Raw genomic sequence first — 17,720 nt, 5'->3', positions numbered from 1 at the left:
GAAACTGTAAAGTGTTGAAAGAAAGACGTCATCAAGGTTTATTCGTTGAACGTCAACACAGCGAAATTCTATTCTTGGTTCCTCGTGCTTCCCGGATTCACTGGAGGGCATCGCTCTTTGAATTGAAGAAGGAAACGTTTAAAAAGTGTGAGCGCGATCAAATACAGGTTTGTGAGAACAATTTGGTTGGGAGACACATTTGAAGTTCGTAATTGTCACCCATTTATCTAGGTTCGTACGGGTATGATAACCATCCTATCAATGCTTTCAGAATCAGCACATCGAAAGTGCCTTTTACTGGGGATTGTTTACCATAGAAGATGTTTTAATCAAGATATATTTTTAACTTTTCTTACTCAACATATTACCTTTCTGCATTTTCCATCACTTGCCGATAGAAAACAAACCGCGTTTTGAGAGAATAATACAATAGGATTGGCTCTCTAATGCATGGGATCGACTTTTCATTCATTTGATTCTGCTGAGAATATAAAAAAGAGGCTGTTAAAGAACCGAGGTTCGAATCCTCACCTGGCCTAATATATTTTCTTGGTCCCGCCTTCGTGAAAAAGGAATTAAGATTTCTCCAAATGGATCGTTTTTAACTGATTTATGGTTGCAATGCGAATGTCATCAGCTAATTACAAATTTGGACCATCCGACGGTACAATTTATATACCTTGGGATCGATCTCACATAGATTACAGAACAATTTTTAAATTTAAATTTTTTTTTTATTTTCTAAATATAGACTAGTGAGCAGCACATCTACGAACAGTAGTTGTAAAATTGTATTTATTTTCCGACGCGTTTCGTCTAACTGTCGTAGACCTCTTCAGGGAGTTTTTCAAGTATAACTAAACGCCTGTATTTATAGGTTAAAGTTACGGGGACCGATGACCATAGAGACTTCGCCGGACTTGCGAACAGGAACAGGCGAAGTTGTGAAAAATTTAAAACGTATAAGGTAAGGTGAGAACAGTTTTATCTGAAACCGTGGCTCCCAAAATATTTTTCTCACCTTGCTGCAGTGGATCAGACTGCAGCATTTTTCACAGAACACTAACAGATTTATTCTATTCAAAACCAGTTTTTTTCTATTTGGTTGCGATTCTGTTACGTGTTATCATTGCCCAGCCAGCTTGCTTGCCACGTATACCTGGGTATTATTTCATACCCGCCAAATTAATCCGATACTTCATAGTTAATTTGCATACTATCTGATTCTGCAAACTGGAAATAGCCGTGTTAATCTGCGCTACAACAAAGTTTACTTTCTGCGATTTTTCAATGCAGATGCCTACTTCCCATCTGCTAATATTTCTGATACCTCAATGATTCCTTAACCTGATACAAATGCTTCACTACCAAGTACTTTGCTGTGTATGTCCTCAGGCTGAGTTCTATGATTAACATGTTATTTTAACATACGTGTATAAAATTGAATTATTCACCCAGGTAAAACTGAGCCTGAGTGTAAAAGGAGTGTTTTTCAAATCTATTTCAGCAATCGATCAGCCCTACGAATATCAACCTAGAAATTATTTCAAAAAGCAGAGTTGAAAATGTACACATACATATGCACAGAATTAAATGAAATGAATTTCTTGTGTCTCACAGATTATCACCCGACCGAAGAATTATGCAGAAACGTGATTGAATAAACACTGTAGGCATTGTTGCTTGAGCGGCAACGGCCGATAATTCTCTGAAAACATGCTACAACTAATAGCAAGCTTTAGCGAGAAAAATGTTATATCATTAATAGCAGAACACACCTTAGAAGAATACGCAGATACTAAGTGCTCCAGTTTTTATACAAACAAGCTTGAACATCTAGTCACCATTATTTGTGGTTCTTTCATTTCTGGCGAGGAACACAGAAAACGCGTCAAGGGAAGGGGGGACGTAAATGTATGTGTATTTTTTCTAGTATCCGAGGAATACTTGGAAGGGGCCGGATAACCATTCCAATTAAGAACAGTTTTCAACTTATTGCTTTAAAAAAAAGTAGACAAAGCAATTTCTGCTATAGACAGATGTGTTAACAGATCTCGATAAGAGAAAAAGTTTGGAGAAGTTGGCCTTGTTAAGCAGCGATATACGTAAACCTCGTGATTAAATGAGCCTGCGCTAGATTTCACAAAAACACATCGTTATATCCAAGAAAGGATAACCTCTTTTGTTCTTTCTCATCTTGGTGAAGAGAAGGATTTGATGCAAAAAGTGAACAGTATTTTTCAATAAACCATTGCGACGGAATGCAATGAATCCGGCTAGCCTTTTTGATAATGCTGCGACATGACTTAGAAAAGAGGCTTCCAGAATTATAATAGTCAATCGACCTACTACGACATATAGCTGCATAGAAATCTATCACCCTCAGCCGAATAAGACACCTGAGGCGGGGTAATGCACCTTAAAACCATCTAACCGAAGTTGATTTCAAGAGACCAGCCGCGTACACATGTAACTGACCTTGCTCAATGCGAAGAATTAAAAAAAAAAAAAAAAAAAAATCACTCCGCAAGAACGATATGATCAAAATCAACAATAAAAAACCATGTTATTTCAATTTACCATGAAAGCTCTCTCTCAATGCTATAATAAACAATCGATTCCTTCAGTGCAGTCGGTAGCGGCATTGAATTAACCTGTTTTATCGACCGAAATTTTTCCAAAATTAGAAGTCACTGAGGAGTAGATTAATCACGGTCACCTGTTGGATGTTGGATGCTGTTTGATTTTAATGCCAAGACGATGAAATGTGGTCATGGATCTGACGCCAATCTTTCTTTCCATTAAGTTGTTACGTTTCATTTCTGAACCTTTTTCTGGAAGTAAAAATTACTTTTCACGTTTTCGATTGCGACATGAACTGGCAGGGCAGGGAGCCTGTCAGAGCCACAAAATGATGATTATTTAATTTTCATTTATCAGTCAAACATATAATGGAGTAGTACTGCCATTAACTTTAAGAGCAGATCCGTGTACGAATCAAACAAAATCGCAAATCTTCGGCAAAGCTGAAAAAAATTAAATTCACTCGTCTTTTACATATAGATAGCCTTTAATAAGTATATGAATGCCATGCAGTTTTTTCCTTGAAATATCTGTCAATTCCTCAGAAAGACGATGGAAGCCATTTTCAACTTAGGTGCAATTTGGCAATCCCGAACGCGGGCAAACAGAGTGGAAATCAGCCATGATTCACTTGACTCGCGTGTCAAAACTGCTTCGCTAGAATAAGCCCTTATAGTTAAAATTTTTTGTATAACTTTCCATGGTCTAAACACCGCGATTTTATAAATATTAGATTTATCTGAGTATTCAAGAGAAGTAAAGAAGTTATGGTTCTCTCGTGCAACGTAAAACGGTAGGCGAAGAATAACGATAATTTTGAGCATGTGCCTTTGATTAGAATTTTGTAAGATTAAGAATGACAATACCCGAGTTAACGATCTTTTAAAATATGTAAAGTTTACTTTGGGGAAATAAATGTGGGATTTTTAAGAATTTGTTGAAAATCGTCAACGAAATACCTAAAATCACGCCATGTTGTGGTGTATACTTGACCATTAACAAAAACAAAATGGTTTTAGTTTTAGAAATCATGGCAACTCAAAAAGCGTAAAGAACAATCAGCTTGGATATGATATTCTCTAATTTTCAAAGTGCTTCATTCTACCGTTTGGTTAATTTCATTCGGGAGGTTTATCATGAACAGAGAAGCCCGCCGCTGCAGCCACGATCAAAACCGGCTAAGTTTTCAACGAACTCTTCTTAGCTCACTTTTCACATTTATACTCTTTATACTGTTAATACAAATTTTTATGAAAATTCTGAAGGAAACTATGAAAGGGCTGACAATAGAGCCATTTAGTTCAAACATGTGTTCCCAAGCAGTTTACCGTGGACTGTTTTGAGACTATATGCAAATTACGTCTTGCTTGCAAATCACCACAAAATTTGCATATCAGGCTGAGCAAGAGTTCGTGACAGTAATTGGTACATAGGGTGGATAAGGTATTCTCAGTGGCCAAGATTGGGTCTTTTAGCCATATGTCTCTTTTCCCTTGTTTTTGACGATCTTTGTTCCGAAGTTTTCAATCAAATCAGCTCAAAACAGGAAAGAGGTCTTGATGGTTTTACCGGCCCTTCGTAATTTGCATAACGCGACATTATAATATGATAACATGCACTGGCGACTATATACCCGAAAGGGGAAAAACCTCTACCATTTCTCCAAGAGCAGGAACAAGCAAAGTATTGTCTCACTTGAATTTAGAATTTTTATTTAGTTCACGTGGGAAACAAAACATGCACTAAGAGGTGAATATAATTACATAAAATTGAGATGTTCGGTTCTTCAAAAGTAAGTAACAAGAAAGATAAACTCTTGGTAAAATAGTTTATTAGCGATGTAAAGACAAATCTGCTGCCCCAAAGTAACACGTTATAGAGAAAGACCGCATACTTCCTTCCCCCCCACCAAACTCCATGAACAAATTCAACTGTCACACAAGCTCGTTCGGCCTTTATGCAAATTTTGTTATAGATTCAAGCGAAACAAATTTGCATACAGTCTCTAAAGTCGGCTCGATCAGTGTTTTAGTGGATTTTAGCGCAAAGAACACCAACACGTCGTATGAAGCACACAAGGAATACAAATGTGCAAAGCTTAGACGTTTTCAGGAGCAGCCGTTCTGATCGAGCCGCGACATAAAGTGACGGTGCAGATGTCAAACTTACAGAGACCGCAGAATGGAGAAAACGGCAAAAAATATTGAAACTCTGGACTCATATGAACAGCTAAGATTATAATCTTTGAGTTAAGGCTATTATATTTACTTTCAATTGCTATATGCATCGGAGTTGTGTTAATTTTTATTATATCAATGTCTGGATGGTCAAATGTACACAACAGGACGGCGTATCCTTTTTGTCTTTCTTCACGATTTTCAAAAAATTTCAAATTCATTTCCCCAAACTAAACTTTACATATTCTGAAAGACCACCAACTCTAGTATCATCATTCGTAATCTTACGAGATTCTGAGCAAAGACACATGCTAAAAATTATCGTTGTTTCTCGCCTACCATTTTACGCAACACGGGAGCCATAAGCTTTTGACTTCTCTTGAATACTGGAATTAATCTAATCTTTATCAAATCACGGTGTTTAGACGTACAAGACAGTACTAGACAGTGACAAGTTGTGCAACAACTTGGAACTGTGATAGTTTTTTCTAGCGTAGTTTCTTTGATACGCGAGTCGAGTCAATCATGACCTATTTTTAACTTGTTGGGTGTCGCCAAATCGATCCTGTAACGTGTTCGCTAAGACAGACAGTGAAACACCAGAGACTCTAAAAACAACATTTAATCTTGTAAGCCGAGTGCACATCAAGCGAAGGGGACAGATACATCCGGGAACTCAGATGTAAGGTAAACTGTATAAATTAACTCAACATACATAAATTAACATCGTTACATCTCCTCCCGTTATTCAAAGCGGAAAGAATAAACAAGGAAAAAACCTAAATCGTTTCTTAGAGTCATTGTTCGGGGAATATAAACAACATAGGTAAGTGTCAGCATGTATAGGCACGGAGGTATGCTGGTCTACGTAGGACTCTTCCCCGCGCGCTACATCTTTCTGGACTCGTTACGTCATCAGCTGGAGGGTTCGGTGTTGCTTGTGGCTTGACCATCTCTTGGGGCTTTGATTCCACGACTGTTGGTACCTGTTCAACTTTGGTCAGGGGCAGGGGACCACGATCGGAGCTAGGTATCTCTATGTCAAGAGGTGATTGTTTAGGGAGTTCGGCTGTGAGACGCAGGTGTCGGCGGTTCCTACTATGCACCCGTCCGTCGTCAGTGGTAACTTGGTATGAGCGTACACCAACTTGTTTGTGAACCGTTGCTTGGGTCCATTGTTGTTTATATTTTGGTGGATTGATACGTACGGTGCTCCCTGGCTCAAGTGGTTGGAGTTCTTTGGTGCCATTGTTGTAATAGAAGGCTTGTTTGTTCTTTTGGGCCTGAATAAACTGGGAAGTGGTGTGAAATTCAGGTTGTGTTAGTAGTCGCCCAGAGGTAGGTAGGAGGGTTTTGGTACGGCGGCCAAAGAGGCGCTGAGGTGGAGACGTTCCTAGCCCTTCCGTGGGGGTGTTGCGAGAGTCAAGGAAACCCAAGTAGGGATCACTGCCAGCCTCTGAGGCTTTGAGCATGATTCGCTCCACAGTCTTTACCGCGTTTTCCGTCTTGCCATTTAACTGCGGGTAGGTGGGGGAGCTTGTTACATGATCAAACTCATATAATTCTTTGAACGTCTGAAATTCCTGTGAGCTGAATTGGGGGCCGTTACGCTTACTATCTTGTCCGGGATTCCATGTCTTTCCATATGAGGCATGAGCTTTTCAATTTCTTCTTTTGATGTCTTACTAGCAAGTTTATCCACTTCAAAGAGATTTGAGTGATAATGAGTGGTGACAAGGTAATCCTGGCCCTGGAGCTCAAAGAGATCAACGGCAAGGACCTGCCACGGTCTTGATGGTACTGGGTGTGAGATCATGGGCTCCCTCTGCTGCCCTTGGTGGTATGACTTGTAGACTTGGCAGGGGGAGACATGTTCTTCAATCTCTTTGTACACACCAGGCCAGAAGAACGCTTCCCGTGCCCGTCTCAGGCCTGCTTGTATTCCCAGATGACTGGAGTGTAGCTTTCTTTTGAGTTTAGCTCTCATTTGAAACGGTATGACAACACGGTCTCCTCTGAAAATAACTCCATTTAGGAGAGCAAGTTCTTCTTTGAATAGAAAGTAGTCTTGAACTTCCAGTGGGAGATAGAGCTTACTTTCTGGCCAGCCTTGTTTGATGACGCAAGCGAGGGTCTTGAGGATAGCGTCTTCTTGAGTAAGGTTTTGGATTTGGCGAAGAATTTCATCTTTGACTGGAAGATACTGTAGCATGTTCACTTGCTCTGCTTCTATCTCTGTTGGAAACCTAGTATCTGAGACTGTCATGACATATTCCTGATCCTCAGTAGCTTCCTTAGGCGTCAGATACGCGCGACTCAGGGGATCAGCCATAAGAAGGGAGGTTCCCTTTTTGTAGGAGACTTCAAACTCATAACATTGGAGTCTAAGGAGCATTCGGTGTAGCCTTTTGGGTGCGTTCAGGAGGCTTTTACGGAAGATTGCCTCCAAGGGCTTGTGATCAGATTCGATAAGCACTTTCTCTCCATACAGGTAGGTTTCAAACTTCTCCATTCCGAATAATATGGCCAGTAACTCTTTTTTGATTTGCGCATACTGGACCTCTGTGGGGGTCAGAGACCTGGATGCATATGCGACTGGATGTCCGTCTTGCATTAGATATGCTCCCAGGCCATGCATGGAGGCATCACATTGTAGTGTGGTTGTGGCACTTGGGTCAAAGTATTTTAGGACTGGAGTCGTAGAAAGGATCTTCTTTGTCTCATCCAGGGCTGCACCATGAACCTGCTCATCCCATTGGAACTCGTCGTTTTTGGTGAGCTTGCGTAGAGGAGTCATGACCTTTGAAAGTATCGGAGCAAACTTTTGCAGGGAGTTAGTCATCCCTACGAGACGTTGGATGCTCTGTTTGTCGGTCGGTGCTGGCATCTCTTTGATTGCCTTGACTTTTTCAGGGTCAGGTTGCAGCCCCTCTGCAGAGAGCATGTGGCCCTCGTAGGCCCCTCCCTTAAGCCTAAGCTGCAGTTTTCCCCTGTTTAGCTTCACGTCTTTTTCTCGGCATCGTTGGAGGAGAGCAATTAATAAGTTTGTCGTCGTGGTCTTTTACTGCTTCATCATCGTTAGCTCCACATCTCCCAATTACGAGGATGTCATCAGCGATCGCCTTGCATCGCATTAGCCCTGCTAATGCCTGATCCAGTCTTCGCTGGAATTCTTTAGGGGGCCAGTGAGATCCCAAATGGCATTCGAAGCCATCTGTATCTTCTCCAAGGAGTGCCAAATGTGGTTGCGTAACTACTTTCCTCGTCTAACGACACATGCCAAAACCCATTTTTGGCGTCTAACACAGTAAAGCATCTTGCGTTTGAGAGCTCAGGAAGGACATCCTCGATTGTCGGCAGAGGGTAGTGATTCCGTTTGAGGGCTCCGTTAAGTGGTTTGGGATCCAACATGGATCGAACATTGCCATTCTTCTTCAGGGTAACGACAGTTGCTGATATCCAAGAGTTAGGGACATTTACTGGCGTGATGATATTAAGGCCTTCCAAGCGATTTATTTCCTCTTTTAGCTTTTCTTTAATGGCGATCGGCACCTTTCTTGTTGGGAGTTGGACTCGTGGTACGTTCGGGTCAATTTCCAGGTGGAGGTCACCTTCTAACTGTCCTTCTCCTCTGGATGCATCGGCGTATTCTTCGAGAATAGATTCCGTCGTAAGTGGTGTTTTGCTCTGCGATGGTTCTTCCGCTTGAAGAGCCATGATGTTATGTCGGACCACAGATATGAGTTGCATTTGCTCACTGGCTCGTAAACCAAGCAGTGGCTTCCCTTTCCCCTTTATAACTACGAATTTCACGCTGTACTTTTTTTCCATCTCTGGGGTTCACAACTTGAACACGTTTCTTGCCAGTTGGCTTTTCCTCTGTTTTGTTGTACATAACAAGAGTTACTTCTGTATTGTCCAGCAGGGGTAGACTGTCTTCACCATATACTTTTTTGAATGATTCTTCGGGTAAGATGTTCACTGTGGCACCAGTGTCCAGTTGGAATGGGACTCGGTGACCATTTAACAGCATTTTGTCTTTATGATTGGGCTTTTCCACAGCACAGACTTGTTTCTTGACGTCGACACAAGCAACATATTCATCCAAGTCAGAATCTTCCACTGCATGCACTGGCCTGCACATGTCTCGGTGTGGGGCTTTTAGAGGGCGTGGCCAAAGCGGTTGAGACAGTTTGGTTTTGCAGGCCACCGCAAAGTGGTTTTGAATTCCACATTTAGAGCAAGTCTTATCCCATGCAGGACATTTAAGCTTGTTCCAGACATGAGTTTTGGCGCAGAACTTGCAGCGGATTTCTCTCGCTCCTATGGGGGAGCAGAGGTGTCTTCTCGTTGGCCTGACTAATGGCTCTGACTTCCTCCTGATGAATTTCTCTCAGTTGTTGGCTTGCGGTCTCATATGATCTACAGGTGTCAATGCAATCTTTCAGTGTGAGTTTGGAGACTTGTAGAAGCTTCTTGCGTGCTTGATAGTCTCTTACTCCAATGACAATTCTGTCTCTAATTAGACAGGGTCTTTTAAACGTGCAGTGATTTCATAGTTATTCCAGGCACGGTAGAATTTCTTCCAGTTCGTCGCCAAATCCCCTGTAAGCTCCAAATTTGAGGGTAATGGGATGTTTATTGGGATTTGTACCAAATTTGGTAGTGCGACGGCTTCTTTTGCCTGTACAGAAGCACCGCTACCCTCGGTCATACTTCGTATTTTGAATTTAGTTAGATATCTTCAGCTGGGATTTCCTTCCGAAGACATTAGACAATTCCACTTACCGTTGCCTTTCGCTATTCTTTGTGACGAAGTTCTCGGCTGGCTATTGCGGAATACTGTAGAGACCGGAGACTATCCTCTAGAACTTGATAACAGTTCAGAGTTGTTCGACTACGTGCGTGCGAGTATATTTCTCTCAAGAACGTTTTCCAGTGCACTGAGCGGGTATTCCTCTATGGTAACGGATTTAGGAACCAGGATCGCACTCCTGACACCATGTAACGTGTTTGCTAAGACACACAGTGAAACACCAGAGACTCTAAAAACAACATTTAATCTTGTAAGCCGAGTGCACATCAAGCAAAGCGGACGAATACATCCGGGAACTCAGATGTAAGGTAAACTGTGTAAATTAACTCAACATACATAAATTAACATCGTTACAGATCCCAGGACTGAAAACGAAACGTTTTCGTTTTTCGGAAGCAAATACATTTTTTAAGGAAAAGACTGCACAGAAATTGTGTACTTTCTAAAGGCTACTTGCATGCAAAAGATCAGCGAATTTTATTAATTTTAACTTTGCCATGCAATGTTTGATTTTTGCACGGATTTGCTCTTAAATGCTGAGTTGTAACGCTTGTTTAAAAGGGACAACGAAAAGCATAGGAGCTTACTGAATGGTAAGTTTGTCATCAAACTAATAAAAAATGTGCTGTTGTGCTTACTGTCGTTTGATTATGAAGCTAACGAGGAGGTCACAATGAAGGGAAAGGATAACGTTGTGCAAAGTGTTCCTGCAATCGGTAAGGCCAATTGTGCTGGAGTTACGTTGGTATATTTCTGTTTTACGTTCAAGCTCCCGAGTTCGCTAAACGTAAGTAAGGTTTTCATCAAATAGCGATGGTCGATACTCAAAATCTACGGCCGTAGTAGCAACACAGTTAGAGCTAGTTGTTCCGAGGAAGTGTAACTCAGGCTGCAAACTCTTAAAACTTATGAATATTTAGATGAAGTTGAAGTAGATTTAATGTTTCTCGGTTTTAGCTATTGGTGCTAATGACATCCTTCTTAAAAGAAGAGGTTCGTTGATGGGAAAATTTTGTTAAAATCAGTAACGGACTCTATAACTTTTCTATTCTGAAGTTATTTCACATCAAAATTTCTGAGTTTGTAAGCTAAATGATAAACATAAGGGAAATATGTTCCAGTTTCCAGGGGTAGGTTTTTTTTATCTAAAATGTTTGTTTGCGAGAAAAAAAAATGCGCCTTTTCATTATTCTAGACAATTATACCTTATTTCCTCAAAAATAATTTCTCTCACAAATTTTTTTTTTCTGAATTATCAGGAAGGGAATTTATGAAATCATCAACCCCTTTGTAGTATAAAATTTTACATAAAACACAGTTGCAATCATCCTTGCATCCAAATTTACATTGTGTATTATTATTACAAGTATTGGTTACTTCTATTTAGTGCAAATAGACTTATTTGTGATTGGTTAAGACAGTACATTAGTTATCTCTATTGAGATCTGACAATGACTTACAGCTGCCTTACTTTTGTTTGGAAAATGATCCTACGACGTTTCTATAAAGTCACAAGGAAAGTATTTGAAAAAAAAATACAACAACAAAAATCATTTTCCCTATTCACTATTTTCCAACTTTTTCCCCAATTTTCATATTTATTAAAAGTAAAATCGTTTGGTTGGTCTTCCTGTTCCTGAGGCCATGAGAAAAATAAATACTGGGATGTTAATTTAAATGCAGAGAACCTGCAATGCAAAATCTACAAATTCGAGTAACAGAATTAGCTCCTTTTTTGAATTAAGCTTCAGTTTTCTTTAGTAGAGGAAATATTTTATATATTATTATTATTATTCAAGTTTGTGACTCACAATGACCAGATAAATTTAAAAAAAAAACCTGTTTTACTTGTTCATACTTGTTCATACTTGTTTAAAATATTGGAAACTTTGTCGCATTAATTACCATTTAGAACACCTCCAGATATAAAGTTCGTTCAACCAATCAACTCAAAACGTAACTTTCTTTTAAAAGATGTGCTATCTTTTACGTTGTTTTTAATTTAACATCGCGTGTGAATGAGTGTATAAGTGTGCTACCTTTCGGCAGTAATAAGATCAACAGCCATGACTAACCTAAAGTACCATCGCCACCACTAGTTGGAAACATTAATTACCATTTAGAACGACTCCAGATATATTATTTCTTCTAAACAACCAGTCAACCCAAACCTAAACTATTTTTTTAAAAGTTGTGCTGGTTACAGTTGTGCCATCCTACCATGCGATTCTTGCTTAACATCACGTGTGTGTGCTTACATAAATGCGCTACCTTTCCGTAGTAATAAGATCAACAGTCATGAGTAATTTAAAGCGCCATCGCTACCACTAGTTGGAAACATTAGTTACCATTTAGAACACATCCAGATATATTATTTTTTTAAGTAGAACCAAACAAATCAGACCTAAAATTTCTTTCTAAAAGTTGTGCTAGTTACAGTTGTGCCATCCTTACGCGTGTGTGCGTGTAAAAATGCGTTACCTTCCCGCAGTAATAAGATCAACAGTAATGAGTAACCTAAAGCGCCATCGCTACCGTGTTTAGTGCCGGTATCTTTCTTGTGGTATAAAGTTTCGTATGTCATATTTGAGCGATATATTAGAATATATCCCTCTGCAAGATGCAATAAGCCAGGTGTTACAGCCAAAAACGCCACCTCTATATTTGACAACACAAATTTCAAACAATCAATCAATCAATCAACTTTATTTAACGAGGGTAACACTGGACAGTCCTTCAACTGAGTAACTAGTGGCCCTAAAACTAAAGTTATAAAACAAAGTTAAGTAACAAAGTACATGTCGTAAAGAAAAGGAGGTATAAGTGTAATAATAACTGCACCGCCCGCTGGAAGCCCGACTGAACTACCCATAGGTTTTGTCGGTTGAAATTTCACTATTTTTAACACATTATATAGGGCTGAGTGTTGTGCTTGGTAATTTTCCTTGATTGTTAGAGCGGAAGACGTATAAGCGTTTTGTACGTGGTTTTAACACGTAAGCGGTCTTTTTATTTTTTGGAAGTGTAAAAGCATAAAACCTTGAAAGTATTGAATTCCTGTCCAGCCGCCAGGTGATTTGTGTGTGAGACAAATTTATTTGAAAGATGAATATCCTTGACTGAAATGGTTCATGGACTGATCAGGCTTCAACACGTTTACATCCGTAAGGAATCAGGCTAAAAATCAAAACCTTGGTCTAAATGATCAAGCCTGTCTATCAGACTTTTCTTCAAACTCCTTGAGGTAAATGGTAATGTGTCATACCTTAGATCACCGTTAAAACAACTCTTGCATCAGTGTTCTTAAAGTGTATTTCTTTTCTTCCTTTCTCATAATTTAGAACTGGGAAGTTCCAAGTCAATAGGCTGGCAGTAGTTTTCATTTCAGTCAATTACAGGTATATTACAATGCTAAGATGAGGCATTCAAAATTTCTCAATTTATGTTATATTTTCTTAATATGTTTGATCTTCACATGAAAAGAACAATTAATAACGTAATGTGAGAGAATGAAGGAATCAGAATGAAACTGGAAAAATATTTTTGTAGAGTCTTCGTTTATCAGCGGCATAGCTCCTGTCAGAAAATATGTAGGATTTTGCATTACGAAAATGGTGACCACCGACCTCGTTAAGACACTATCCATGAAGAACAGTATTTACATCCAGAATGGGAGTGGTGAAGGTCAACAGAATTACGAAGTAAAATCGCAGTGTTTTTAACTTAAACCTAAACATCAACCTGGAGCTAGGGCATGACCTGCAATTTAATTCCTAGATTCATTGCTAATTATCTATCATGAGAACCCATATTTACCTGTTTCCCGAAACTTCGTTGACATCCCAAAAGATCGTTGCTCTAATAAGAGTAAAATCAACTCAAATAAATATAAATTGCTTATTTTTATTTTTCGTGCGAGTTCGCAATCGATTCCTTTCTCTCCATCCCTGTTTGTTTGTTTGGAATTAAATTAAAGGATCACGAAAGTTCCGTTTGCACATAATTCATAAAAATCAAAATTCTCTCATTCCATTAGAGTTTAATAACAGACGAAGCAAAAAGCATGACATCAGTTCTTGAAGAGTTCGAAGGGATCATCCTCACAGTCCTGTACGCCATCACGATGCTCGTAGCATTTTCAGGGAATGGTTTCCTCATCTACATCGTGTGGAAGAAACCTGAAGTAAGATCACTGACAAGCTTCATGTTCGTCAACATGGCCATTGCCGATTTGCTGGTGGCATTGATTGTGATGCCTTGGTCGATCGCCCAAGTACACACAGAGGGCTTATGGATGATACTAGGCGTATTTGGAGAAGTCATGTGCAAAGGTGTGGTATACATTGCCTATGCCACATTAACAGCGTCCATCCTCTGCCTGACAGTCATGGCAGTCGATAGGTACTATGCCATTGTTCATCCCTTCCGCCGCTATCTTTGGTTTCGGAAACCTAAACTAACTGTTCCGTTTATTTGGATCTTTTCACTGGCTTCAATGTCCATGTTTCCAGCTATTCAAAGCGTGGAAGACCACAACTCTGAATGCATGCTATCTGTTTATGTTTTGGGTGATCCAGATTGGGCTATCCGAGGCCTATTCCTCTACCTTGAGGTGTTGAACTATCTGATTCCTTTGAGTGTTATTTCTTTTCTGTACACTATAACTGCAAAGAGGTTATGGTTCCATGCCGCACCTGGAAATCAGCATTTAACAGGGAATCGAGAGCAACACGAAACATCTAAGAGAAGAGTGGTTCAAATGCTCATCATTGTAACCTGCGCGTTTTCCTTTTGCTGGCTTCCTGCACAAGTGGTTCACATGATATTTGTCATGCAAGCATGGAAAGTTGAGGTTGAGCTTCAGCCGATTGTCATGTTTGTGTGTTTTTGGTTTGGTCACGCCAACAGCGCCATCAACCCATGGCTGTACATTTCCCTGAGCACCAAGATCAATACAGCATTTGTAAGAATGGTGACTAGAAAAAGGAGCCAGTCACCTCCGAGTCTTAGCGTCCAAACATCACATGTAGTTTTACAATCTGAAGATGGAGCTGTCCGGGAAGAATCAAGACTGTAATCTAAATCATTTAGTCATTACTAACTCCATTACCTTAAGATAAAGAAAAAAAAATCATTTAAGTTTTAACTCTGCAGGATCAATGTAATTAAAAGGAAAATCGAAAAGGTGATAGAAGCAGAAACTAGGTGTAGCAGGATGTCAGAAGGTGAATAACATAATTGAGATGTTGATGAGACCTCGCAAACGGTAATAACTAAAAGCAAACTGAGATGCAATGAATATATGAAGTTCATATATTGTGAACTGCGGTATTAGATACGTATGATGTGCGATCCTCGCAGTAGATAGCGCTATTTATGCAGTAGCGAAAATCAGACCTGAAAAAAATCAGGCCTGTACGGTATCTACTGCGAGGATCGCACATCATACGTATCTAATACCGCAGTTCACAATATATGAACTTCATATATTCATTGCATCTCATTTATCACTTTCACGGGTTTATTACGAATCAACTTAACGGCCTGCTCCCAGTTGGCTTGTTAGCTCAACTGGTAGAGCGCTGCACTAGTATCGCAGAGGTCAGTGGTTCGAGTCCCGTACAGGCCTGATTTTTTTCAGGTCTGATTTTCGCTATTGCATAAATAGCGCTATCTACTGCGAGGATCGCACATCATACGTAAAAGCAAACTAGCTGGCTTCTCAGAACGATCCAACCATGGCCATTTTCATGCACTGACGAGAGCACTTAAGAAAACAAGATATGTTGAGGGCAGGGCCGCATGTAAGAAAGATAAAACTTGCATTGAGAAAATTACAGCTGAATACCTGGTGGAACGAAATTTAACAGTACTCTTCCGTCTTGGTCTGCACGAAGGAGGCGAATGGTGTTGGGCGAGATACTGAGTAAAAAAAACTTAGACAATCGAGCTACTTATACGAGGGATTTGATCCCATTAACTTGTCAATTTAACAAGAATTTATAGATAGCACAAAGGCAAAAGAAATATCATAACAAGGGTTCCCTTATCAGCTAATACTTGCTAGCAGACTTACAACAAGTGGCGAAGGAAGGATTTTTCAAAAACGATCATTGCAAAATTTGTTTCCAGGGGACCGTTCCTCGAAAGTCCTTCCTACCAAAAGTTGAAGAGTAAAGAAGCAGGCTCTGACCTCATGACCGGTCGATTTTGTTCCTTTAGCTGCCAGCTTTATTGTATAATTCCCAAAACGTTTGAAACTCCCATCTTAAGTGAAACCAGAACAGCTTTACGGACCTGTTATGTTAGCGGGACCTTCGAGAAACAGGGCCCGGAGTTGATTTAGATTGTAAGTTTAGGTATAAGAGAAAGCTGAGTATCCCTGTTTTGGATTCCTGTAAATGATACTTTTTCTTCAGTGCTTCTGGTAGCGCTAGTCAGGTGTATTCGCATGCGTTGTATTTTCATAATCATAATTTTTCTCTTTATTTCAGTATAACCGGCTTCATAGAAGGCCTCTGATAGTCTAACTTTGTAAAATTGGAAAATAAAGTAAAAATAAATGATAACAAGGATAACGTCTTCTGATGATAATTCTATCAATGTTTTTCTTTCTGTGGGAAGCCGGTAGGATATTCTAGGATGTTTCTTGTCCTTTTAGCTTTAGTGGACGGGCATGACAGAGACATTTAGTTAGAAAAACCGTAGTAACTCAGAAGATGTGGCCATATTATGCCATTAATTGGTCTTCGACATTCAATATTGTTTTCATGTATCCAAACTGGGAGGGAGAAAGAACTGCAGGCAAACGAAAACAACTATTCGACTAAAAAAAGAATTTTTTTGAATAGCTATAACTTTATTCGATTATATTTCCATCAAGATCCTGTGCGACAGACATGTGAAATGTCAATGGAGGAAGAGGGGTTTACGGAGATCTTTTTTCAAGTTCAGTCTTCTTTTTTATATGCTAAAAGTCCACAAGAAAACTTTGTCTTCGTGAGGGTCAGAGCCAACAAACCATCTTTTCATCGTCGAACGATTCAGATCTCGACCAAGCCTTTTGAAGGGTACTTCTAGATAATTATTTCCAAAGTTATTCGTGTCAAACGAAACGAGTCAGGTTACCGATCGCGCGCGAAAGGCAGTAAACCTGGCTTTTTTTACTTTGTATTACTGCGACATCATTTTATTAGAGAATTTTGAAATATTTCGGTACTGTTTCTATCATTAATCTTTTACAAAGAGTCGTGGTTAATAAGATTTATTCTCAAAGCGTCCGCATAAAAGCGAGATTGGCAATTATGGTCAGTCCACCTGCTCCTTTACCATTAGTCGTGCTAATTAAGACACTTATGTAAGTGTAGAGTGGCACTTTGAAAATATGTAAGACTCAATAACCAAGCAACAACGTATCGCTCATATCCATAGACGTTTACGTTCTCAATGATTCTAAAAACTGTTTTTGCTGTTTTTACTGAGGAAAAAGAAAACAACAACAATATTTGCTATTTCAAAGCTTGACTGATGTCTCCCTTATAAATTATTCACACAGGTCCTGACCTACACGTCGCTAAAATACCAAATGCTATCAAACGTCCATTTATTTTCATTTCAATTGTTCTTATCTGTAGACAGAATAAGACAATCGAAAGAACAAATAGGTGAGAGAAACTTTTGTTACGTAATTTTTTTGCTGGAAGAGGAAATTCTAATCATCGTTCCATGTGGCCCTTCTGTATTCCTGCTTTTTAATGGACATAATTGCATTTTGTTTTTTGGGTGCAATATTACTTGGGATACTAAATTACCCCACACAATGTAGTTCCGTCAATGGCTGACAGCTGTTCAACTCGATAAAATCACCAGGAAATAAAATGACATACCAGATAATTTTTTTGCTTCCACTAAAAGCTAATTGTTCTTTCATGGTTTCCCAATAATATATTTTTTTATCAGCGTCAAAACTTAAATTTTTAAGTCAAAGTTACGTCAAAAACACCTCAATAAAAGCTTTATTTATTGCCCGACCGCGTTCGAAGAGCGCTTGCTTTAAACTGGTACTCAGACCCTATTACCGTTTTGTCATCCGCAATTTTGTATTGTTATGTGAATCAGTCCCAGGCTCCCGTTCCCGTTCTTGG

At 39.5% G+C, this 17,720-nt stretch overlaps 3 protein-coding genes across 3 annotated transcripts in view; all 3 read left to right on the top strand.

Moving 5' to 3' along the window:
* LOC111346277 (uncharacterized) overlaps positions 1-1,656 on the top strand; it is a 6,742-nt gene extending 5,086 nt beyond the window's left edge. The window contains exons 2-3 of the mRNA XM_088734404.1: positions 878-967; positions 1,621-1,656. Coding sequence (XP_088590530.1) covers positions 878-967; positions 1,621-1,656 — 126 coding nt within the window. The remainder of the gene's footprint in view (positions 1-877; positions 968-1,620) is intronic.
* The window catches only part of LOC148723125 (somatostatin receptor type 2-like), a 64,138-nt gene continuing 46,550 nt past the window's right edge, over positions 133-17,720 (top strand). The window contains exons 1-2 of the mRNA XM_088732034.1: positions 133-167; positions 878-967. The gene's annotated coding sequence lies outside the window, so the exon portion shown is untranslated. The remainder of the gene's footprint in view (positions 168-877; positions 968-17,720) is intronic.
* Positions 843-16,170, top strand: LOC148723129 (somatostatin receptor type 5-like). Its single transcript, XM_088732033.1, has 3 exons — positions 843-967; positions 12,918-12,974; positions 13,613-16,170. Exon 3 carries the CDS (start codon positions 13,640-13,642, stop codon positions 14,651-14,653), a length of 1,014 nt encoding a protein of 337 aa, XP_088588159.1. The 5' UTR covers positions 843-967; positions 12,918-12,974; positions 13,613-13,639; the 3' UTR covers positions 14,654-16,170.

This window comes from Stylophora pistillata, chromosome 9 (genome assembly GCF_964205215.1).
Source record: "Stylophora pistillata chromosome 9, jaStyPist1.2, whole genome shotgun sequence".
Classification (NCBI taxonomy): domain Eukaryota; kingdom Metazoa; phylum Cnidaria; class Anthozoa; order Scleractinia; family Pocilloporidae; genus Stylophora; species Stylophora pistillata.
Note: the sequence above shows the minus strand (reverse complement) of the source record. Positions and strands in the feature narration are given on the sequence as shown.